Source organism: Mizuhopecten yessoensis, unplaced genomic scaffold, assembly GCF_002113885.1.
Source record: "Mizuhopecten yessoensis strain PY_sf001 unplaced genomic scaffold, ASM211388v2 scaffold6505, whole genome shotgun sequence".
Classification (NCBI taxonomy): Eukaryota; Metazoa; Mollusca; class Bivalvia; order Pectinida; family Pectinidae; genus Mizuhopecten; species Mizuhopecten yessoensis.
This window is the reverse complement of record NW_018406583.1, coordinates 1,296,778-1,321,719: the sequence shown is the minus strand read 5'-3', so window position 1 is coordinate 1,321,719 and position 24,942 is coordinate 1,296,778. Positions and strand designations below refer to the sequence as shown.

At 38.7% G+C, this 24,942-nt stretch overlaps 1 protein-coding gene across 2 annotated transcripts in view; it reads left to right on the top strand.

The window, feature by feature from the left end:
• Positions 1 to 1,629: 1,629 nt before the first annotated feature.
• LOC110452257 (conserved oligomeric Golgi complex subunit 3-like) overlaps positions 1,630 to 24,942 on the top strand; it is a 37,357-nt gene continuing 14,044 nt past the window's right edge. For both annotated transcript variants that reach the window (XM_021500663.1, XM_021500662.1), the window contains exons 1-15: positions 1,630 to 1,798; positions 2,693 to 2,818; positions 3,398 to 3,459; positions 5,593 to 5,758; positions 6,707 to 6,781; positions 9,631 to 9,723; positions 10,179 to 10,307; positions 11,765 to 11,883; positions 13,721 to 13,847; positions 14,820 to 14,911; positions 15,685 to 15,824; positions 18,528 to 18,688; positions 19,235 to 19,439; positions 22,830 to 22,930; positions 23,921 to 24,010. In XM_021500663.1, the coding sequence (XP_021356338.1) occupies positions 1,634 to 1,798; positions 2,693 to 2,818; positions 3,398 to 3,459; positions 5,593 to 5,758; positions 6,707 to 6,781; positions 9,631 to 9,723; positions 10,179 to 10,307; positions 11,765 to 11,883; positions 13,721 to 13,847; positions 14,820 to 14,911; positions 15,685 to 15,824; positions 18,528 to 18,688; positions 19,235 to 19,439; positions 22,830 to 22,930; positions 23,921 to 24,010 (1,851 nt within the window). In that variant the 5' untranslated portion in view covers positions 1,630 to 1,633. The remainder of the gene's footprint in view (positions 1,799 to 2,692; positions 2,819 to 3,397; positions 3,460 to 5,592; positions 5,759 to 6,706; positions 6,782 to 9,630; positions 9,724 to 10,178; positions 10,308 to 11,764; positions 11,884 to 13,720; positions 13,848 to 14,819; positions 14,912 to 15,684; positions 15,825 to 18,527; positions 18,689 to 19,234; positions 19,440 to 22,829; positions 22,931 to 23,920; positions 24,011 to 24,942) is intronic.

Sequence of the window (24,942 nt, the reverse complement as noted above, 5' to 3'; positions counted from 1 at the left end):
GACACTCTACCACTGAGCTAAAGGGAAATTCCCTCTATCTCGAGGCTAAAAGACTACCGTAATCCTATGTACAATCATCCTCGATATCCAGGGGTTACGCTCACTTTCGCTCTCTACACCCCTGGGATATGTCATAGTAAAATTAATCAAATCGTTTTCCAGAGGTGCAGAGAGTGAAAGTGAGCGTAATTCCTGGAAATGTTTTCGCCCTCGAATTCCAAAACCCATGTTATATAACTCCCTGTCAGGAGGGCCACGGACACCATTTGTAATGTGTTATATAAATTTCTGCTTTATACACAAAGACTGTGCGTATTTAACGTATCGCAACGTGTGAAGACTGACTAGTCCCTTTGTAATGCTATGACTAAGATAGTGATTTGTATTATTTATTTCTTATATCACTCGACCCGGAAAGTTTCGCCTGTCAACAAAATGCGTAGAGACGCTGTATCGAATATGTTACTGTTGGGATGTAGAGCTAGTCCCCTTTCCCGTTATGTCAGTGTCGTGTTGAACAGATGACTCGTCTGGTGTCCCCCTCGTCTCTGTTCATATTTTGCCCGGCATTGATAAAGAAACACCATTTCAGCACCCCGATGAGACCATTGACAACACTCATACAGTTACTTGTGCACCCCAAAGACAAGACAGACATTCTAGAAAAAAACAGGAGTTGTATATCAAATTCCGAGCCAAAATTGTCAGCAGTCATAGGAGAAACTGGGAGGAAATTTGGTACACGTCTGAAAGAACATCAAAAGGACTAAGAGATAATGATCAATACCAGCTTTACCTATCCTTATATATCTTCTACATCCTAAGCTTTCCATTACCAGAAATGATATTTTATTGTGTTGTTTTTATTATTGTAACGCGTCAAATGAACCATATCAATTATTTTTTACTGCAAAAGGACAGAATCAAAATCCCGTGATAAACAGTAACTAATATAGAAAAACGTATGTTTATTCTTTTATAATATGATCAGTTTGAATCCAAAGACATACATTTTTTTCTTATGTTAAATATAAGTAATTCTGAAATCGCTCCGACTATGCACACGGCTGGCCTATTAAAAGGATGGTTAGAGTTCACGCCGGTACCCTGCTGGGTGACCTCTCCAACATGAGGACTTGCAACTATATTTAGACCTAAACTAAGGTGCTCAGAGTAATTCTATATGCTTTAGGGGTTTAAATCGACTTTCGGTATTTTTCGTGTACGGATCCCAATGCAAACAGAGCAAAAATAAAGCATCTGCCTATTCTAACAGCAGACGAAACACGTTTAGAAGACATGAATTATCCATGTCCTCAAACAAAATTGTTTTCACAAAATCCCTCCAAGGATCCAAATTCTACGTAAAAAAACCCATTTCAAAATAGAAAAAGGTAAAATTTCCCGCCAACAATATACAATGTCTTTCAAATCTCATTCCGTAATTTGTATCAATCATATTTTTATTTTATATATCTTTCGTATTTTTTCACGCTTTGACGTAATACGGATTGATATTTTCTTTCTGTTTTGATTCATAATTGTTTGTAATTATTAATATATGAGGTAGAAATAAGATAGAATACGTTCCGTTGAAATTACCACTATTTCGTAAATTGTACACAACCTACCAATGATGGCGGACACGTTGGCTTTGCCTGTCAACCAGAGAGTGATACGCGATCGTTTGCATGCATGGGAATCAACCACTGACTCCAAAGCTCCTCTCACAGGCACTCAGAAGGATGGTCTAGTGGAACTGACATCCAAAACTTCAGAAAGGCCATTCCCTAAAGATGTCAGTACTACCGAGACAAACCGGCCTTTGGCCTGATCAATCAGCTGTCGATCTGTTTTTGTTCCGGAATATTTATTTACAACTTCATTATGGTTTTTCACTTGTTTAGCAGTGTAAACACACTGAAGCAGTCAATCGTTTGATGTTTGTATAATAATAATAATAATATTTATTCGGTAAAAGCAAGATACAGGTACAAATATCACATATGATCACAGATTTATCACAGTATTTAGATTATCACATCAACGTTAATATCACAAATTTTGGAGCACTATAAATACAATGTATCTGTTTGTCTAAGCTTTAACCTAGGATATCCCATGAAAGCTGGGTGGCAGCTTATTTCCAACGGGGTCCTCTAGTATAGATCTTAATTACTTAGATAACAAAAGGTCCTAAGGATTTTACCTTATGATATGAATATAAGATGGTATAATTTCTCGTAATAATATATATATGAATAGAATAAGTTGTATATGCAATCTTTCCATTGGTCCGGTTATTGATGAAATATCTTCAGTTGCCAGCGGCACAGGCGTCTGAGAAATCTGGTAACAGATTTACACCATGGAAGATCTACATATAAATTTCAATATCTTACGATACAGGGGCAGGTTAAAATATGATTACCTGAATATGTTAGTCTAATTATTTCTGAAAGCACATTTACATTGACTCATGACTGTGAGTTTGTTTATACACTTTACACTAAGCTTATACAATAAAAACATGTACGCTTAGAATTTGTTGTTGTAAAAACTTGTTTCATTTTTGTTGTGAAATATATAAAGTTTAAACTATATTAATAATTATTATTATTATCAGTATAGCAAAGACATGATAAAAGTGAATAGTGATTAGATATTTATTTTTGTTTGTTTATATTATCAGCTTCCAGAGGATGAAGTTCCATTGGCAATGTCTAAAACTCCTCCCTCCCAGCTGAACAGTGACTCCCAGGAAACAAAGGGTTTCACTCTGTCCAGTGACACCGATACAATTGACACAGCTCAACAGGTAATGGTAAAAAGAATACTGGTAAAATCCTACCTGGTATCCAAAAATTAAGGTGCTCGAAAGATTTTTTATAGGAATTTTTCATTTGTGACTCAAATATTTAGAACATCTGCTGTTAAGATTAATTTTCTAGTAAAATAAATATATATTTTGAGCTGTAAACAAAACAAAACTAGGATAATGGTATAGCTTTGGTCTGTCCGTTAAACTTTTGTTTCCGTACAGTTAATACCATCTGTTTTAAGCATACTTTTCTCGGATTCGTTTATTTTTGATGTTTCCAAGCAAAAAGCATGGATGGCCAGAATTTAATGGTTCAGTCTTACAATGAAAATTACACTGCAGAAAAAAAATCTACTATATATGCATTTATTTTGATGTGTTCTCTTCAATTTGAATTTAGCAAGACATTTGCCTTTTTAATATATCTTCTGTTTGAGAATGAATCTGTATGGACTAACTTTGTTAGATTGTAAAAATATCACACAACACATACATCAGATGATTGTAACTTTATTAATGTTTCCTTGGTTGATAATCATTTACCATATACATGCATTGTTGTTGATAATGTTTCAGTTTTTCTCCTGGTTTTCCACTGTGGAAGAAGATATTGAGAGAGATGAAGAGATAACTTATAGGTAAGAAACATTAAATTCATATTGAATTGGAATTTAATTTTGAGATCCATAGATAATATACAGGGGCCGCAGTGGCCGAGTTGTTAAGACCTCTGACCATTTACGATCACTAGCCTAGTAATCCTCCACCACTTGGTCGCGAGTTCGCTGTCTTTGTGGGAAAGTCGCTAGGTACTGGCCGCAGGTCGGCGGTTTTTCTCTGGGTACTCTGGTTTTCCCCCACCATCAAAACCTAGAACATGTCCTTAAATGATCACAGCTGTTAATAGGACTGAAACACAAACAAACCAAACCAGACTTTTCTTGTCCATCAATAGCCTATGCTGTGGAAATTTAACGATAAACATTTTTGATAATATTTGCTTAAAAATAAATATTTTCATGTTGTTTGTTAAATTCCAAACAAATGGAATCCCAGTACAGAAAAACACATATTTGATAACTTTCTAAAAAAAAAATGGCTAGCTGGGAGCAGTGTTTATTTCTAAAGAAATTAATTCTCAGTTTGTCATTCAGATGACGGTGCAGCAGCAACATCTAAAAGGGAGAAAAAAATCATAGATAAGGATGTTTATCATAAATAAGAATGTTTTAGTCTTTTTGATACAAAATCAGTAATATTTTGGCATAATTTAGAAAAATCCCAAATTGGTCGCTACAAAACTTAATTCTCAATTTCCAAAGCCTGCCTTGGGCCCAATTTCCAAAAATAGTGAGAAAAAGCTGAGTACTCGCAGACACTTAATACTACTAATTATAACTAGGGCTGCACCGATGCATTAACATGACGATATGATACGTATCACAATACTGTGGTCATAATGCAATATGTATTGGGATACGTGTAGTAAGAGAAGAAGCAAAGGGAAAAGATATGGTGCAAATTTTTCAATGAAAAGTTACAACAGGAAACAGATTTTGTCCAAAATGAGCATGACTTTTAAAATACACAATTCACGTCTTTCGATGTGCATGCCAAGCTAGCTGCGGGAACCGTAGCTTCTATGTCCGATTTTTAGCTCACCTGGCACGAAGTGCCAAGTGAGCTTATGCCGTGGTGCGGCGTCCGTCGTCCGTCCGTCGTCCGGCGTCAATATTTTACTTTAAACGACTTCTTCTTAATAACCGAAAGGTCTAGGGTGATGATATTTGGCCAGAAGCAAACTGGGATGAAGGGCTACCAAGTTTGTTCAAATAAATGACCTTCATCTATTTTCAAGGTCACAGGGGTCAAATATGTTAAAAACTTTAAACAACTTCTTCTCAATAACCAAACTGCCCAGGGAGATGATATTTGGTCAGTAGCATGCTAGGGTGAAGGGCTACCAAGTTTGTTCAAATGAATGACCTTCAATTATATTCAAGGTCACAGGGGTCAATTGTCTTAAAAAACCTTTAAATAACTTCTTCTGNTTATATTCAAGGTCACAGGGGTCAAATTTGTTTAAAATCTTTAAACAACCTCTTATGAATAACCATGGGTCCCAGGATGTTTATACTTTGCAAGTTGCATCCTGAGATGAAAGCCTATACAATGTGTTCAACATAATGACTTTGTTCGACTTTCAATCACAGGGGTGAAATGTTTAAAAAAAAAATAACAGGGTCTTTTGAACGAATTTTAATCATAAATACTGATATTTTGCCTGTAGCTTTATTTTAGATCACTTTTAAGGTTACAAGCATGAGTTTTATACCAGGTGAGCGATGCAGGCCCATTGGGCCTCTTGTTCTTTTTTTATTGTTATCGGACGACTATGGTCCGATAACAAACAAACAAAATCGGACATAGAAGCTACGGTTCCCGCAGCTAGCCAAGCTGAAGCTGTCACTCGCCATGTGGGAAAGGATATGAGTCGACGAAATGCAGAAACGACAAAATCTGGAAAATATGGTAGGTGTATCGTGATCTCCAAAAAATATTGGGTTCCGTACCTTATATAAAATATCACAATACACATGTATATAGTTGCAGCCCTACGACTAACATAACCATATAGTGTAAATATTGTAGATGCAGTGTGACCTCTCGATAAAATTGTGTACTGTACCATATATAAAATATCACAATAAATCGTTGCAGCTCTACTGCTTATATAACTATATAATGTTAATAAATTAATTTACTTGTAGACGTTACATAGAGGAGCTGAGAGAGTACCAGAAACAATGTGACCAAGTCCTTGAAGAAGTGGGCACTGCCTTAGACTACCTCACTAGTCTTCAGGCCCACTATATCCACGTCTCCACAAAGACAAATGCCCTCCATGATGCCTGCGAACATCTGCTCGCGGAACAGGTATCAGACATTCTATCCTAAAGAAACTTGTGAATGGATTGAGAGAAAACATGAACTATTATTCTAGAAGTGTTGGGCACATATTGCTTCAAAATTTAGGATCACCTAGCAGGTTTTCTCAAATGAAAGATGAAGGATCATATACCGAGAAAGGAAAATAAATAGGAAAGCATTTATCGAAGTTGATAAACTGCAGTAATTTGTTTTCATAACTAGCTACATGCAGAAGTGCTTTTCAATGCAATTAATGGTAAAAACTATCAGTATTTTAACTATCAGGTTTACTCCATATTTCAATTACTGTTGAAATGTTTCATGTCGTGGTTGAACCATGAACGATCAGAGAAAATCATGACGAATCAGTCAGTATTGTAGGTACAGTATGTGTGATGCAAAATGATAACCTGATCTACACTTAATTACTGATTCCTATTTATTACAATGCAAGACTGAGACATATCATAATTTATCACATAATGTACTGTGCTATCCAGTGAATATACCCATGTCATATTTGTTTGTGTATTAACCCATGTAATATGACCTTTCAGCCCTGTGATTGGTTGTAAGTTTCAATTGTGACGTCACACCTAGGACAAGTATATGACGTCGCACACTTACGCACATGAGACAAAAATGGCGGCTTTTTACATTTCAAGGTTGCATGAAAATTGTCGTTTTACACAAATAAATGCCACAAATCTTGATTACCCCTATGTGATAAAAAGGATCTTACATTCGTTTTCATTTCATATGAAACTTTTGAAACTCGTCAAGATTTTTCCATTTTAGCTCGCCTAAAGTAAGTTTAATATGCGGTATAGTATTAAGGGCTATCTGTTTGTCCCCTTAACTACCCCAAAAGAAACTGTACATTGTAATTACTAGGAGGGCCTATAATAAGCTGTATTGTGTACATAATCCATGTGTTGGCATTTGTTTTTGCAGACACGACTCATCAACACTGCAGAAAACATCAGTAATAAATTGTCTTACTTCAATGAGCTGGACCGAATATCTTCAGTAAGTGACATCAGTTTTTTCACCGAAATCAATTGTTAGCTGTATTTACAAATAAGGGACTCTAAATGATCTTAGTTGTAACAAATGAAAAAAGAAATGATGAGCAACAACACCACCATCCTCGGTATCCAGGGGTTACGCTCACTTTCGCTCTCTACACCCCTGGAATATGTCATAGCAAAATTGAAGGCTCAGTGTGCGCCACCTTGTTGATGAGACAAGAAGACTAGTTCGATCCTTTGATGTACATCAAGAGAATTTCGTGGTCACGTAACGGTAAACATTGACAGGCTTTGAAGTCGGGTGTCTCTCTTTTGTAATCTTTAAAGGACAGGTATCGGCCTAGCGATTGGTCAGGTCTTTTTTTACCTGAGACCAATCAAACAGCTATTTTCGTGCCTTCAATTTTGAGGATTCAACACCACTGAATCCATTACAAAATGTAATGTTTGATTTACATCCTACACGCTGACATGTTTCGGCCAAAGGGAGGCCGTCTTCAGAGCACAGTTACGTGATGTTTGCAACTATGGTACAATGGCAGTAAAGGTCATGTGACTAGAACAATAAATAACAATTGTGACATCAACAACATGTTAGGAGTTAAAGCCTGAAAGGGTGAAAAGGTTCAGCCATTTTTGATTGGTGCATAATAGAATAAGTGCTAAAAATTTTCAGTGTGATGCACTGAAAGATTATATAAAAGTATCATAGTAAATGTGAATATATGAGTTATAGTATTACAGTATTTACAATGCAAGAGATGATTAAAGGAACAGAAATAAGGGTTAGTAACATAAAACTAAAGGTATCAAAAGTGCTACAACAAGCAAAACTCTAAGGTTATTGTTCTGTCTCTTTAAGGAATGGGGATTGTAATAGAAAGAATATTAAGCATGATTAAATGGTCAATAGAGTATAAGTCAATAGGCGTGTGAGCAGTTCTAAAATGTTAGATAAGGATAAACCCTCCCATCAGAGGGGTGTTTCTCATGTAATCTTTGTGAGAGCTAAGCTAAAATCAAAACTGAGGGACAAGTTTGTAGGAACTCATTCACCCCTGAAGTTTCATAATGAACTATTCCAACCTTAGAATTAGAAGAGTTCATTATGAAACTTCAGGGGTGAATGAGTAATTAAAGGTTATGGCACCACACATATTTTCCTAATTATCACTTCACTAAAATACTCCTTGACACCTCAGTCTATCATAGTTGTGTTAGCATAATATCACTGTGTTTTGACTTACCTCATTCACCCCTGAAGACACATTTGAACTCTTCCAATTCTAAGGTTGGAATAGTTCATTATGAAAATTCAGGGTTGAATGAGTTATGAATAGTCGGTTGAATGTCAACATGCTATTGTGTTGCAATTGACCCATACATTTTCTGAACAAAATTGCTGGTTCAGCTGTTGCAGGCTACTTTGAAGATCCCCATACCACTACCAAAACCTGAAGCTATCATATGCATTTTAAACTTATTTTTTCCAGTATGACTTTAGTTTTGATATACTATTCCTGAAAAGAAAAGTATACCTCGCTGGATTTTTGTGAAAAATAATAGAGACAAAATAAAAATAGTAAAATGAACAATAGTATTCTGTGTAAAATGTCAGCATGGCTAAACCAGGATTCGAACCCTGAACCTCTAATTTTCAAACTGTCACTCTAACCAACTGAGCTTTCTAGTCAAGAGAAGTGTGCTGGACCAACAGTGCTACAGTTGTAGCCTAAACGAAATTAAGGGGAGGTTACTGCATATGTGACAAACCACAGTGCAGTGGGGCGTGGATCCTTAACGAGAACACCGTCTCTTGTATGTGACACCTGTATATAATCACTGATGTATTGACCTTATTTGGGATAAACACAATGATTAAGCGTTTTGAGAATCTAATTTGTACAGAGGCCAGGGGATTATACATTCCTTAAGTTGATCATTTCGTCACATACCTGTTCAATCTGAAAGCCGGCTATCAGTAGCTGTATGGTATTTTTCTGGTTAAAATCATAGCTAACATCTGTTCTGCAAACAATAAACCTAGTGCATTAGAGATATCTCTGAACACTTACACATTTATATATTTGATTTAGAAATTCTTACTTTAAAAATAAAATAAAAGATAGTCAAACTTCCATAAATCGAACTTCGAAGATTACAATTTCTCGATGTGTCGAACTTACAGCAAAGGCCATATTTTCCTCCCTTATATATTACTACTTATATTCAATTCATGGATAAAATTTTCATGAAAAAAAATTCTCGCTGTTTCTAAGTATAAACAAGACCCTTTCGCTATTAAGAAAACATTCAAAATTACAACTAATATGGTAAACCTTAGGTCAGTTCGAATAAGATAAAATAAATATTGTCAATCCTTTTCAAATTTATAGCCACTTAAATAAAGCGTAGTTCGAACTATCCAAGTTGACATCGGCAAAAATCACGGCCAACAGTCAAGTCATTGATACGGAATAACGACGGCCTTATTGCGATATATATTTGCAAATCTGGAGATGAATAATGGTATATATATCTTTCTTATATTTACTTACATATTGATAATCAATTATTAAGTTAAATTGCAAAGCAGAGACAAGTATGAAGGCCGCCTATTCGAACTGACCAGAGGTTTACCGTAAATCAAAGTAAAATATTTAACTGTATTTATTTTACAACAATTATGAACAAGTTACAATGTATTTTAACTTATATGAATCACTCTTGTTGGATGATGTTTGAGTGTATTAAAAATGAAATAACGAAGAATCATGTATTTTTTAATGTATCTGTCGGTGTGATCTTCAGACCATTTTTTGTATAACTTTCTTTTCCTTGTTTCAGAAACTTGATTCTTCCACTCTGGCTGTCACCAATGAATCCTTTGTCCCAATGTTGTCCCGCTTAGACGAGTGCATACTGTATGTATCTAATAATGTAAGTAGAAAATACTGTATGTATCTAATAATGTAAGTAGAAAATACTACATATAATTAATTACCCTCAATATTAAGATACTGTGACCAAAGGGTTGCGGGTTCAAGTCAAGATGTTTTACTCCGCTTGTTCCAGTCTACTCAGCTGTAAGTGAGTATGTGGTTGGGCAGTGCTAGAATTGTTGAATGCTAGCTATGAACGCCGTAATAGCAGCACTGTCTGTATGCTCCCAAGAGAGTTGAGAAAGATATTGGCTGGTGGCAAAGGCCCTATAACCGCGGATAATAATTTGAAAACTGCTTGAAGACAACCTACGAGCTAGGTATACAAGAACCTTGAATTCTTATTATTATAACAAGATAGTTATTGTTTACAAAAATTGACATGGTATACTCTATGGAGTTTAAAATTATTTTTAGTTGGACAATTATTCTAACTCTGTGTTATATTTTCAGGCACGCTGTAAAGAATCTTCAGTTTACCTGGCAAAGTTCAGACACTGCCTCGCTCGGGCTTTAAACCTGATCAAAGGTCATGTGGTACACATATTACAAACAGCTACGCAGCAAGTTCAACCCAGTAAGGTCAGTAATATAGGTTAAGGTCATAGGGTCAGAAGAACCAGTACCTAGGTTGTCTTGTGTAAAACAAAGGAGAAAATATTGAACTAAAATTATTGGTACATTGTTTCTTCCAAGTATGAATAGCCGAATAACGTTTCGAGTGCATTTCACATGGATTTTCGTGACATTTGAAATTATTTATTTGTAGTCATTTATTTCAGATGTGCTTCTCTACGAATAAAAGAACTGACTTGAATGCTACCTTATACATTATTCCTTTGATTTATGTTTGAATTAAGGATTTATGCTACCTTACACATGAGGTTGAGGTCACCTTGCTGGGTAATATCCCCTTCATCCCTATGTAGCTTTAGTAGACTCTACCATGCATTGATCTGGATGTGTGCATGCCCATTCTAGTCTACAGTGGTGAAAGGGATATACTTCATTTCACATTATACCTGTGATTTTATGATAGAATCGGGATAATTTGCTTCATTACACATTATACATATGATTTGCGTTAGATTTAAGGATTTATACTTCTTTACACAATACACTTGTGATTTGTGTTGTGAGTTAAGGATGTATACTACCTCACATATTATGCCTTTGATTTGCTAAGATTTAAGGTTTTATGCTATCTGGACAAATATTTGCATGCACAAATTAAAGGAACAGCCTGATTTGAATAATTAGATTATTGAGGTCACCTTGCATTGTTTATTCACTGAGGCAGATGCAAAAGATACTTTCATTACATTTTACTAGATAGAATAGATGGGATCAATATATGTTTGTATATTGTGGTGGAAAATATAACTTGGGATCGGTAAATGTGTGAAAAATAATAGCTCAGGCTGCAAGTGACATTTGCATCTTATTTTTTGTCTCGCCGCCACAAAACAGCGGAAGCAAGACTTTGGTCAACAGCGGCGACCGCATCAACATTAAGTTTTGGTGTTTAACTTAGTTTCACTGAAAGCTAGACCAACCAAACCTGGAACATAGATGCATCTTAGGTAGTACATCTTAACCCATGCATCAAATGCTGGATGCCGCCTACCTTTCATGGTTCATTGACTTTGTCAGCATCTCCATCAACATGAAATTTTTGCGTTTAAGTTAGTTTCTCTGATATGTGCATTGATGCTCAAAACGGGGCACAGAGGAGACATATCGATCCAAATAGCTTGTTTCAAACAATATTTTCACTCCACCATATTAAATGCATGCACATATGTTGATTATTTCTTAAATATTTCTGTTTGGATATTTTCAGGATAGTTGTTTTCGATCCGAAAAATGTGGACACTTCAATCCGCGATAATTTTCGCTGTTACAGTATTTTTATGTGTAAAAACTTATTTTTCAATCGACTGAGATTTATGAGCTTGAAATTCTTAGATATGTTTTTTTACAATCTGTTTATACAGTTGCATAAATATATATATTGTAACAATATGACCCGTTTACAGGATACTCTCAATGTTGGTGACAACGCCTTCACACTGTTCTACGGAAAGTTTCGCGCCAATGCTCCTCGTGTCAAATCATTGATGGAAGAACTGGAGCAGCGAGTTGATAAAAGTCCCGAGTAAGTTCCGGAGTGAATATCTGTAATAGATCTTATGGTACTTGGGTCCAATGAAGACAGTTTATTACATTTTTTGCCATTCAGGCACTGGATTCTACAAACACAATATGTAACTTTTTTAGCTCGCCTATTCGTAGATTAAATGTAGTTCCATCGGCGATGGTGTTCCACTTCGGGTTTAAGTTTTTGGACAAGGTTTTTCCAGACAGTGTTGGATCATCACCCTCCATACACTGTTATTTATTATAAGGTTGAGGCACTTATATGAAGTGTAAGCAATGTGCTGAACTTTATTGTCATATCTTAGGTGCCAAATACAGCTTAATTGGACTTGGTTTAATTTTTTAGGCAAGTTTTTCTTGTTCAGTGTTGGATCACCACCATCAATAGGCTGTTGTCTATTATAAGGTTGTGGCATTTAAATATATATATTTTTTTTATTAAGCAATAGGCAAAAATGCCTTTGTGCATTACATAATAACAATCCACATAGGTGGTACAGGTGGAGTGGAACATGAACATGGACAAAGAAATATATTTGTAATTGGTATAATACACATACATGCAGCGACAGGTACGAGGACTTGTTTTCAATCTACCCATATTTAGGCAACCAGATATCTATTACCACGTGTTTCATAGCAATAGAGAAAGTACATATTGTTTGTATAATGTTAAAAGTTTGTACCTAAAAACAGTTGTGTTACATATGTGATCAATGGGAGATAACTCTCGATGCCATTAACCAATGCTACACAGTGGTTAAATGTATACACTTGGCTTGGAAATCAAATAAATATTTAACGAATTGAGTATGTGCGTAACAAAAATACAGAATGTAGGATAAAGTTACCAGAAACACGTACAGAATAAATACCCAGTCGCCCAGAGTTAATTATTAAAAAGAATGTTATTTCTGATCTCGTTTGCCTTGAAAACATAAATTGCTAGATTTCTAACAATTGCAACATTAGATGATGTAGTTAAATCCACAAATCTTTCCCTAGTATAGTATCTTCTTGGAATGAACGGTGTCCTTACCTCAGAAAACTGATTACATTCAATAATAAAATGATACTCGTCTTCTAAAACATCACAAAATATACATTTTCTCATCTCATATGGTATATGAAGTGTAAGCAATGTGCTGAATTTTATTGTCATATCTTAGGGGCCAAATACAGCTTAATTGGACTTGGTTTAATTTTTAGGTCACCTGAGCTTTAGCTCAAGGGACCTATTGCTATCCGTTTTCGTCCGACGTCCGTTAACATTTTACATTTCCAACTTAAAGTCAAGTTCTGCTGGGCCGATTGAACTGAAAGTTGGTAGGAATGATCAGCTCATGGTCCTGACAAAGTTAAGTTAACATTATACTATTTTTTACTCAAATTGGTACATATTTCAACAACAAAAATAACTACTGTAGACTCAGGTGACCGTTAAGGCCCATGGGCCTCTTGTTTAGGCAAGTTTCTCTTGTTCATTGTTGGATCACCACCATCAATAGGCTGTTGTCTTTTATAAGGTTGAGGCACTTATATGGAGTGTAAGCGATGTGCTCAACCATATTTTCATGAAATGAAACGATGGGCAGGGGGCACTATATTGAGGTGTTACTCTGCATGTGTTTCTATTACTATTTGCTATCTTGTATAAATAACATATACTACCAATAGGTTAGCAATGCTGTTCTCTAACAGCTCTTGTAATATAAGGCCACACATTTTCTGGTCAGATGTAGATAAATAGCCACAGAATAAATGGTAGTCAAATTTTGGTACATCTTGGCTACACTAAGGTTTTTACTTGTGTTATAAATACATCTGATTAACAGGTATGTACAGATACTGGCCGACTGTCACCAGTGTTACTTTCAACAGAGGGAAGTTCTACTGGGACCGAGTGTGTCATCCACTGTAACTGATCTGGCCACCAAACACGCCCGCGACCACTGTGCTCTGGTATGTATAAACTGGCTGTGTCTGTGCATGAAACAATCCTCAACTTCACCACCAAACACGCCCGCGACCACTGTGCTTTGGTATGTATGTACTAAATGGGCCTGTTAAACAATCTTCAACCTGGTCTAAAAACATGCATGCGACCACTTCTCTGGAAAGAATGTAGCGGCCCTATTAAACAATCTTCAACTTGGTTACCAATGATTACCAAACACGCCCGCTACCACTGTGCTCTGGTAAGTATGTACTGGACCTGTTAAACAATCTTCAACTTGGTAACCAATGGTTACCAAACATGCCTGCTACCACTGTGCTCTGGTAAGTATGTACTGGACCTGTCAAACAATCTTCAACTTGGTAACCAATCACTCTTGTTTGCCCTTATGATGTGCGAGGGTCTTCATGTGGGAGGAAACCAAAGTACCTGGAGAAAACCCACGTGGTCGGGCAGATGACCCCTGCATATTCGCATCTGATCGGGAATCAAACCCTGGTTGTCTTGGTGAAATGTGAGTGCCCTATCCGCTGTGCCTTCCAACCATCCTCCAGCGTCCTGTTGTATCTAGCCCTCTAGTGGTTCATTGTCAGGGCTCTATTGATTTCATTTCGCAACATATTTTATCAAAGTATGAAGAAAGGTTGAATGTGAGGATACTTTGGATGTCACTGTTGCTACTTTTAAACCAACCATTGATATTTTGTCAACAAATTCATTGTCATTATTTTACCGACTTCGGAAACGGGGGGGTGGGGGGGGGGGACATTTTTGTCTTTAATAAAGACATTTTCTAGTTATTTGAGCTACTGAAATTTATTTTTTTACAACTGTAATGGTTGTTGTTTTGTACAACTGAATATTATTTGTACAACTGATATAATTGTTGTTTTATACAACAGACTCAATAATTTGTACAACTGACAGGATTGTTAAATGTACAGCTGACCCTAACAACATTATTTTTATCCCTCCAGATGAGAAGTGGATGTGCGTTTATGGTCCATGTATGTGAGGATGAACACCAACTCTACTTCAACTTCTTCTCCAAACCAACCTCCCAGCTAGAGTAAGTTTAAGGAGTTTATATTCTAAAGAAAAACCTCAGAATTCATGGAAGTTGTAGAGACTATAAGATGTTTTTTGGCCCCAAGTTTGAACTGTTTTCTCATTTCATACAAGTAACGTCATTTGGAAATTTATCACATAAGATCAGTTAGGCACACAGTTAACATCACTGTGTTTAGACTGTTTTCACTGTCTACAAGTGAGATCTTCAGATATTCTCCCAAAAATATTAAAATCTATTACCTGTGTTTTTACCTGTAACTGAGTGAGATCTGGTTTACCCTGAACAGGTATATCCACATTTTTCTCGGTGTGAGATATCCTTGCGTTACTCTAGGGTTAAATTAAGACAGGGAATTCTACTATTTATAACATTTGTGTGATGTCACGTCAATGATACAATGATACAATACATTACATTATGTAAATGATACACAATGGGTGAACAGGGTAAGAGAAAAAGGATCATTCAACCCATTGTGGGTGTGATAGGGGAATCTCAACCCTCGGGGAAAGATTTTTAAGTTGCCAAACGCTCAATCCATACGAAGAAGACAAATACCTGTATTAGTTTGGCACCTGTAACTGAGCAAGATTTGATCAGCTCGGTGGAGGGCTAACATTCTGTAACATTATCCTGATGCAAAAGCCAAGGTTGGGATGTTACAGAATCTTAGCCAGAGCCAGTTACAGGCACACTGTAGTAGATTTGATTATTCTTCAACAGTTTCATGAAGGTGTAGATCAGTCGAACAAATGTTTATGTTTTCGCAGTGAAATGTTGGAACACCTGTGTAACAGTCTGTATGACATGTTCCGACCGCTCATCATCCACATCAACCACTTGGAAACACTGTCAGAGCTGTGTTCCATCCTCAAGATAGAGATGCTGGAGGAACACGTACAGAATAATGGTAAGCATAACGTCCTCTTATAATAGACCTACTTATAGACCTACTCGTGGACCTACTTATAGACCTACTTATAGACCTACTTATAGACCTTCTCGTGGACCTACTTATATACCTACTCGTGGACCTACTCGTGGACCTACTCGTGGACCTACTTATAGACCTACTTATAATGATAGTTTGATATTTTAATATTAAACTATAGTTTATATACAATGAGTTTGCCTTGCTGCCTATGTTTTCTGTAATGTAAGTTGTGTGTATTATGTAATTGCCAATTAGCATGTATGTTAATGAGAGGAGAGGGATGCTGCTGATTGACCAATCAGCGTCTGCCTGAGGGAATGCCCTGTTAGGGATTTGGAGCCCCCACAGCATAGTTTTCTGAATCATTGAAGGAGTTTGTTGCGCATTCATAGACGACGGACTTTGCTCCATGGCTATTCCCGTTACGGGCCTAATCGCATACATGTAGTATTTTACGACAGTATGTTTCAGCTTCTCTCATATCGTTGAGGGTCTAGCTAACATATTCAGCTTCTCTCATATCGTTGAGGGTCTAGCCGTAGTCGTTGAATATTCCATTTCTCATGCAGCTTCCCCAGGGTCGCTCGCAAAGTCTAGTAGCTTCTCTGGAATCGTCCAGGGTCTAGTTGCTTCTCTGTATCTTTGGAGTCTTGCTCGATCAAGTAGCTAGCTACTCTGGGACAACTCAGAGTCCAGCTTCTTAAAAATTTTAAATATCCTATTAGTAAGTTTAATCGTTTTGGTATAGAGTGAGAAGCCCCTGATACGCCAAACTTGTAGCTTGTATGTATTATAAATGTAGTAATAAACAGGTTAAACTGTTCTTGCGTGTTTAGTTGTATATAAAGACCTACTTATAGACCTTCTCGTGGACCTACTTATAGACCTACTCGTGGACCTACTCGTGGACCTACTTATAGACCTACTTGTGGACCTACTTATAGACCTACTTATAGACCTACTCGTGGACCTACTCGTGGAAACTCTACTCAAGGATCCCCTCATCACTGCCAAATATTGTATTATGAATTGGATATATCTTTTATCGACATGACAATCGATTCAATATACCAATTCTGAAAAGAAACCAATGTAGAACTTTCTATGAAAACATAAAAAAGATGAAATGAACAAACAAAAATCAACAACAGTTGTCTGAGTTTTTATAACAATAGGCAAGACGAGGGCCCATATTCATGAAACCGATCTCATGGCCATGCATGGATTCTGTGCTAAAACCAACTTTCTTTTAGCTCGCTTAAGTCATGTCAAACGATCAAAAAGTCAACTGTAAACATTGAAAACAGAATTTGGCTAAAAGTCTTCTCAATAATTTTCCAAACCATTGACATTTTTTTTTTTTTTAATTAATTTATAATGGGCACAAGAAATTTGACTTGAGCACAAAATCAATGCTTGAGCATGAGAACGGTTTCATGAATACGGGTCAAGAATTCAAACTCTGGACCTCTGATCATGATACAGTCACTTTAACCCACTGAGCTTCCAGGACAGGACAGTGACAGGTTTCTTGGCCCAGTGACCTTCAAAAGTTATAGCCAAAAGGAAATTAAGGGGAGGTCAGTGTATGTATGAATATCTACAGTGGAACTCTCTAGTGATTTGATAGCAGTGGGCCAGGGATCCTTAATGCAAGTTATAGTCAAAAGGAAATTAAGGGGAAGTCAGTGTATGTATGAATATCTACAGCGGAACTTTCTAGTGTTTTGATAGCATTGGGCCAGGGATCCTTAATACAGATAATGGGTCATTCTCAAGATACATGTTGATTTCATGAATGTAAAAGTATAGGAATTGAGGAGCTAGCCATTTTCACCAGTGCATTATTATCAGCTGTCAATTAAAATAAATAAAAAAAAAAACAATAATTGAGAATCTTACACAAAGAGTATTCTATAAGAATGTTTTAATTATCTCCAATCTTTAATTTGTATCAATTGTTTGGTTTCATAGCGAAACCCATCTTCGCTAGCTGCCAAGGATTACAATCTGGTATGATCTATGTACTCTTCTTGGAGACTAGGTGGACCGGATCAGACCTGGATCGTAACCCATGGCTAGCGAAGATGAGCCAAACCATAATATTATCTTAAGCATGATGTGTTTTTTAGCTCGCCTGGCCCGAAGGGCCAAGTGAGCTTATGCCGTAGCGCGTCTATATTTTGCTTTAAACAACTTCTTCTGATTAACCAAAAGGCCTAGGGTGATGATATTTGGCCAGAAGCAAACTGGGATGAAGGGCTACAAAGTTTGTTCAAATAAATGACCTTCACCTATTTTCAATGTCACAGTGGTCAAATATGTTAAAAACTTTCAACAACTTCTTCTGAATAACCAAAATGCACAGGGAAATGATGTTTGACCAGTAGCATGCTTGGGTGAATGGCTACCAAGTTTGGCCAAATGAATGACCTTCATTTATATTCAAGGTCACAGGGGTCAAATATGTTAAAAACTTTAAACAACTTCTTCTCGATAACTAAAATGGCCCAGGGTGATGATATATGGGCAGAAGCAAACTAGGATGAAGGGCTACAAAGTTTGTTTAAATAAATGACCTTCACCCATTTTTAAGGTCACAGGGTTCAAATATGTTAAAAACTTTAAACAACTTCTACTCAGTAACCAAAATGACCTTCCACATGAATCTTTTTGCAGCCAACGGGCTGGTGGCATTCGAGATGATTTGTAAACAGATGCTGATGGATGTGCAGGAGCGACTTGTTTACAGGACGTACATTTGTATCAAGGCTGACATCCTGAACTATAAAGCTGCCCAAGGGGACCTGGCCTACCCAGAGAAGCTGGAGATGATGGAGGTAGGTACCATTCAGCGTGTTGCTGTTTTAAGGATCCACCTCCCACCAGCAGAAACTTTAACTATGCGTTAGAACACTTTTTTATCCATCATGACTATAGCTTACAGAAATTCTGACAGGAAAAAACCAGGTAAGATATACAAAAAATAATCTATTGCAGTATTATTGGTGTAAAAATGTAATTTAAACAAACCAGGATTTGAAACCCACAAATCTCCGATCATTATACCATAGCTCTAACCAACTCAATGGAAGTACCTTTGCAGTGGAGTGGGACAGGGATCTTTAACTGCTATGGTTGGGTGTCTGAACTATTCCAACCTTAGAATTGGAAGAGTTCAAATGTGTCTTCAGGGGTGGATGAGTTAAAGGTTATGGCACCACATATATTTTCCTAATTATCACTTCAATAAAATACTCCTTGACATCTCAGTCTATCATAGTTGTGTTCGTACGATATCACTGTGTTCTCATACAGTTTTAAAAGACACATTTGAACTCTTCCAATTCAAAATATTTCTATGACAACTTCAATATTTTTTTCAGAGTATAGCAGAAGGCATTAAAAACAGCCAGAATACCAAGGAAAGGTCAAGGTCATCCTCTATGTCCTCGACAGGTGAAGGTCACAAAAGGTCACTTTCTAATGTCTCCAACACCAGTCTGGAGGTAGCTCAGATCACGGACGGGGAACAACAAGAAATGGGGCCACCTGTCGTAGCAGGAGTTGGGGACCCACAGCACCCTCGTGGTAGGTACAGAACACTGTTTAGTGGGGTTGGGGACCCACAGCACCCTCAGGGTAGATACAGAACACTGTTTAGTGGTGTAGGGACCCATAGCAACCTCAGGGTAGGTACAGAACACTGTTTAGTGGTGTAGGCGGACGGGGAACAACAAGAAATGGGGCCACCTGTCGTAGCAGGAGTTGGGGACCCACAGCACCCTCAGGGTAGGTACAGAACACTGTTTAGTGGAGTTGGGGGCCCACAGCACCCTCAGGGTAGGTACATACCACTGTTACGTGGTGAAGGGACCCACAGCACCCTCGAGGTAGGTACAGAACACTGTTTAGGGGTGTAGGGACCCACAGCACCCTCGAGGTAGGTACAGAAAACTGTTTAGTAGAATGATTGATTCGTAACTTATTGATGAACCATCAACACTAGTAAAGGACGAAACAGTAGAAATTATTCAATGGCAAACAACAGATATTTAGTGGTGTAGGGACCCATAGCAAGCTCAGGGTAGGTACAGAACACTGTTACGCGGTCAAGGGACCCACAGCACCCTCGAGGTAGGGACAGAACACTGTTTAGTGGAGTTGGGGGCCCAAAGCACCCTCAGGGTAGGTACATACCACGGTTTAGTGGTGTAGGGACCCATAGCACCCTCGAGGTAGGTACAGAACGCTGTTTAGTGTTGTAGGGACCCACAGCACCCTCAGGGTACAGAACACTGTTTAGTGGTGTAAGGACCCATAGCAACCTCAGGGTAGGTACATAACACAGTTTAGTGGTGTAGGGACCCACAGCCCCCTCAGGGTAGGTACATACCACTGTTTAGGGGTGTAGGGACCCATAGCAACCTCAAGGTAGGTACATACCACTGTTTAGTGGTGTAGGGACCCATAGTAACCTCGAGGTAGTAGGGACCCACAGCCCCCGCGAGGTAGGTACAGAACACTGTATAGTGGAGTTGGGGGCCCACAGCACCCTCAGGGGAGTGACATACCACTGTTACGTGGTGAAGGGACCCACAGCACCCTAGAGGTAGGTACAGAACACTGTTTAGTGGAGTTGCGTGGCCACAGCACCCTCAGGGTAGGTACATACCACTGTTTAGTGGTGTAGGGCCCCACAGCACCCTCAGGGTAGGTACAGAACGCTGTTTAGTGGTGTAGGGACCCACAGCGCCCTTAGGGTAGGTACAGAACCCTGGTTAGTGGTGTAGGGACCCACAGCTCCCTCAGGGTAGGTACATACCACTGTTTAGTGGTGTAGGGCCCCACAGCACCCTCAGGGTAAGTACAGAACACTGTTACGTGGTGAAGGGACCCACAGCACCCTAGAGGTAGGTACAGAACACTGTTTAGGGGTGTAGGGACCCACAGCACCCTCGAGGTAGGGACAGAACACTGTTTAGTGGAGTTGGGGGCCCAAAGCACCCTCAGGGTAGGTACATACCACGGTTTAGTGGTGTAGGGACCCATAGCACCCTCAGGGTAGGTACAGAACTCTGTTTAGTGATGTAGGGACCCACAGCACCCTCAGGGCAGGTACAGAACACTGTTTAGTGGAGTTGGGGGCCAACAGCACCCTCAGGGAAGGTACATACCACTGTTACGTGGTGAAGGGACCCACAGCACCCTCGGGGTAGGTACATAACACTGTTTAGTGGTGTAGGGACCCCCAGCACCCTTAGGGTAGGTACAGAACCCTGGTTAGTGGTGTAGGGACCCACAGCACCCTCAAGGTAGGTACTGAACACTGTTTAGTGGTGTAGGGACCCATACTAACCTCGAGGTAGTAGGGACCCACAGCACCCTCGAGGTAGGTACAGTACACTGTTTAGTGGTGTAGGGACCCCCAGCACCCTCGAGGTAGGTACAGACCACTGTTTAGTGGTGTAGGGACCCATAGCACCCTCGAGGTAGGTACAGAACGCTGTTTAGTGTTGTAGGGACCCACAGCGCCCTCAGGGTAGGTACAGAACACTGTTACGTGGTGATCACCCACAGCACCCTCAGGGTAGGTAAAGAACACTGTTACGTGGTCCAGGGACCCACAGCACCTTCGAGGTAGGTACAGAACACTGTTTAGTGATGTAGGGACCCATAGCAGCCTCAGGGTAGGTACAGAACACTGTTACGTGGTGATCACCCACAGCACCCTCAGGGTAGGTACAGAACCCTGTTTAGTGGAGTAGGGACCCATAGTAACCTCGAGGTAGTAGGGACCCACAGCACCCTCGAGGGAGGTACATAACACTGTTTAGAGGTGTAGGGACCCATAGCAACCTCAAGGTAGGTACATACCACTGTTTAGTGGTGTAGGGACCCATAGTAACCTCGAGGCAGGTACAGAACACTGTTTAGTGGAGTTGGGGGCCAACAGCACCCTCAGGGAAGGTACATACCACTGTTACGTGGTGAAGGGACCCACAGCACCCTCAGGGTACAGAACACTGGTTAGTGGTGTAGGGACCCATAGTAACCTCGAGGTAGGTACAGAACACTGTTTAGGGGTGTAGGGACCCACAGCACCCTCGGGGTAGGTACAGACCACTGTTTAGTGGGGTAGGGACCCACAGCACCCTCAGGGCAGGTACAGAACACTGTTTAGTGGTGAAGGGACCCACAGCACCCTAGAGGTAGGTACAGAACACTGTTTAGGGGTGTAGGGACCCACAGCACCCTTAGGGTAGGTACAGAACCCTGTTTAGTGGTGTAGGGACCCATAGTAACCTCGAGGTAGGTACAGAACACTGTTTAGTAGAATGATTGATTCGTAACTTATTGATGAACCATCAACACTAGTAAAGGACTAAACAGTAGAAATTATTCAATGGCAAACAACAGATATCACGGAAGAAAAAAGGAAGAAAAAGAAATAGAAATGAGGAATGGAAATGTTTTGATGAAATAGTGTAGTCAGTCACCTTTTACCATTTTGATCCTTTCATCACTGTAGTCTACCATAATGGATTTATCCAGATCAATGCATGGTAGGGTAAATTAAAATTAGATAGGAGTCAAAAGGGTTAATAGCAAGATAGATTACCGTTTGAAAAGTGAACATACCTTTTCCTATCTCCTGCAAACGAGTCATGGTGATAGCGATCGTAACACAAACAAATCAGGTTATGCATCTTGGGTTACTACTTGATATGACATCTATTATTGTTAAAATAGGTTAACCCATTTGAAATAGAGTCAAATTGAGTTGGTACACCATCCCTTCACTGAAAAAGAAATGGTAGAGTTTATATAAGTTGACATAGGGTTGGAGGGTTAAGGGGAGTACTTGTTAGCAATGACATGCTACATCTATCTAGATGTATCTTCTGATGCTTCACCCTGCAGAATCCAGAGCAGTACTTTGTGACATATAACATGCTTTTGATGTATTTGGTTTTGTAGGGACGTCGATGCCCCTATCTCCTGCGGACCTCCATGGTATGTGGTATCCGACAGTGCGCCGGACACTGGTCACCCTGTCTAAACTCTACAGATGTATAGACGTGAGTATATACACACAACACCACTTAGCACGTACCTTCGAAATTCAAGGGTCTCGCTCTGGGTACTCGTATCTTCTCTTCATATACGCACCCTTGGAATTAGTCATGACAGAAATGAACGTTCTGTACTGGCCATCTCTGGGATGGTAGAAATAGACCTTGGCCCACTTGTATAAAACATCTCAAAGTTAAGGAAAATCCCAAGCAACGTATTGTCTATGGGAAATCTTAGACTTGAGGAAATCTCAAGCAATGTATTGTCTATGGGACATCTTAGACTTGAGGAAATCTCAAGAGTTGAGATGTTTTATACAAGTGGGCCCTTGATCCTTTGATGTACAGCAATAGAATTGTGCTGCAGCATAATGGTAAAATTGACTGGCGTATAAGTTAGGTGTTGCTCCAGTGTCATCTTCAAAGGACAGGCATCAGCCTATTGGTTGGTCAGTGCCTTAAACCAATCAAATAGGTAACTATAACCTCCAATTTGTCACCACATGTTCCAAGGGTGAAAAGAACATATGCACATTGAGATTTGAACCCTTTGATTTCAAAGATGCACTCATCTCTTCATCTAATAAAAAAAAAAAAAAAAAAAAATCATATTTAAAATACTGTATAACACGAAATGTTCATGAAGCCATTAAGATCGTTTTGCGTTTTGTGGTACAAAGTTTCATGGATATACTATATTAACAAACAGTAGACACGTATATCATAGAAATTTGTTTGTATTTATTTTCGTTGTTCATTAGCAACCACGAAAATTACGAATATTTATACGCAAGAACATTTCATGTAATACAGTTTAAAGAGTCTACAAAAATAAAAATAAATTATTTTCTTGTTGCAGAGTTATCTCCCTTAATGTAGAATTGCCTACTGTTCCCAAGTGTTTTCTTATGTTTGTTTACCTGTTTGTATATTTACATTAAGTTATGTTTGTTTACCTGTTTGTATATTTACATTAAGTTGCATTTGTGTTAACAGAAGACTACATTCCAAGGTCTGTCTCAGGAAGCACTGCAGTCGTGTATACAAAGTCTACAGAACGCCAAGGAGGGAATCACCAAACGCAAGGTCAGTGTCAAGTTTAACTGTGGAAACACATTTGAACTCTTCCAATTCAAAGGTTGGAATAGTTCATTATGAAATTTCAGGGGTGAATGATTTAAAGTAAAGCCCCAGTCAACTATAAAGTCAACAGTGTTTGTATCCCAGTGGTTCGTAGGCACAGGGGTATGTATCCCAGTGGTTCGTAGGCACAGGTTTATGTATCCCAGTGGTTCGTAGGCACAGGTTTATGTATCCCAGTTGTTCGTAGGCACAGGTTTATGTATCCCAGTGGTTCGTACGCACAGGTTTATGTATCCCAGTGGTTCGTAGGCATAGGTTTATGTATCCCAGTGGTTCGTAGGCACCGGTTTATGTATCCCAGTGGTTCGTAGGCACAGGTTTAGGTATCCCAGTGGTTCGTAGGCACAGGTTTAGGTATCCCAGTGGTTCGTAGGCACAGTGTTTCTATCCCAGTGGTTCGTAGGCACAGGTTTATGTATCCCAGTGGTTCGTAGGCACAGGTTTATGTATCCCAGTGGTTCTTAGGCACAAGTTTAACTCTTGGTGTCTGGGGCAACTATGATTTATGTACACTGTAGTGTCCCACATCTAAACAGGGTCTTAAAATATTTTTATAGAATTTGTGTATTTTGGGCTGGTCCTTGGTGAAAATGTTAATTGTCTTTGTCAAATTTAGTGTTGTTNAGTGGTTCGTAGGCACAGGTTTATGTATCCCAGTGGTTCGTAGGCACAGGTTTAACTCTTGGTGTCTGGGGCAACTATATGTACACTGTAGTGTCCCACATCTAAACAGAGTCTTAAAATATTTTTATAGAATTTGTGTATTTTGGGCTGGACCTTGGTGAAAATGTTAATTGTCTTTGTCAAATTTAGTGTTGTATATTTGTATGCGAAGTAAAAATGAAATAAAGACCTACTTCTGAAAGTTGCCACTG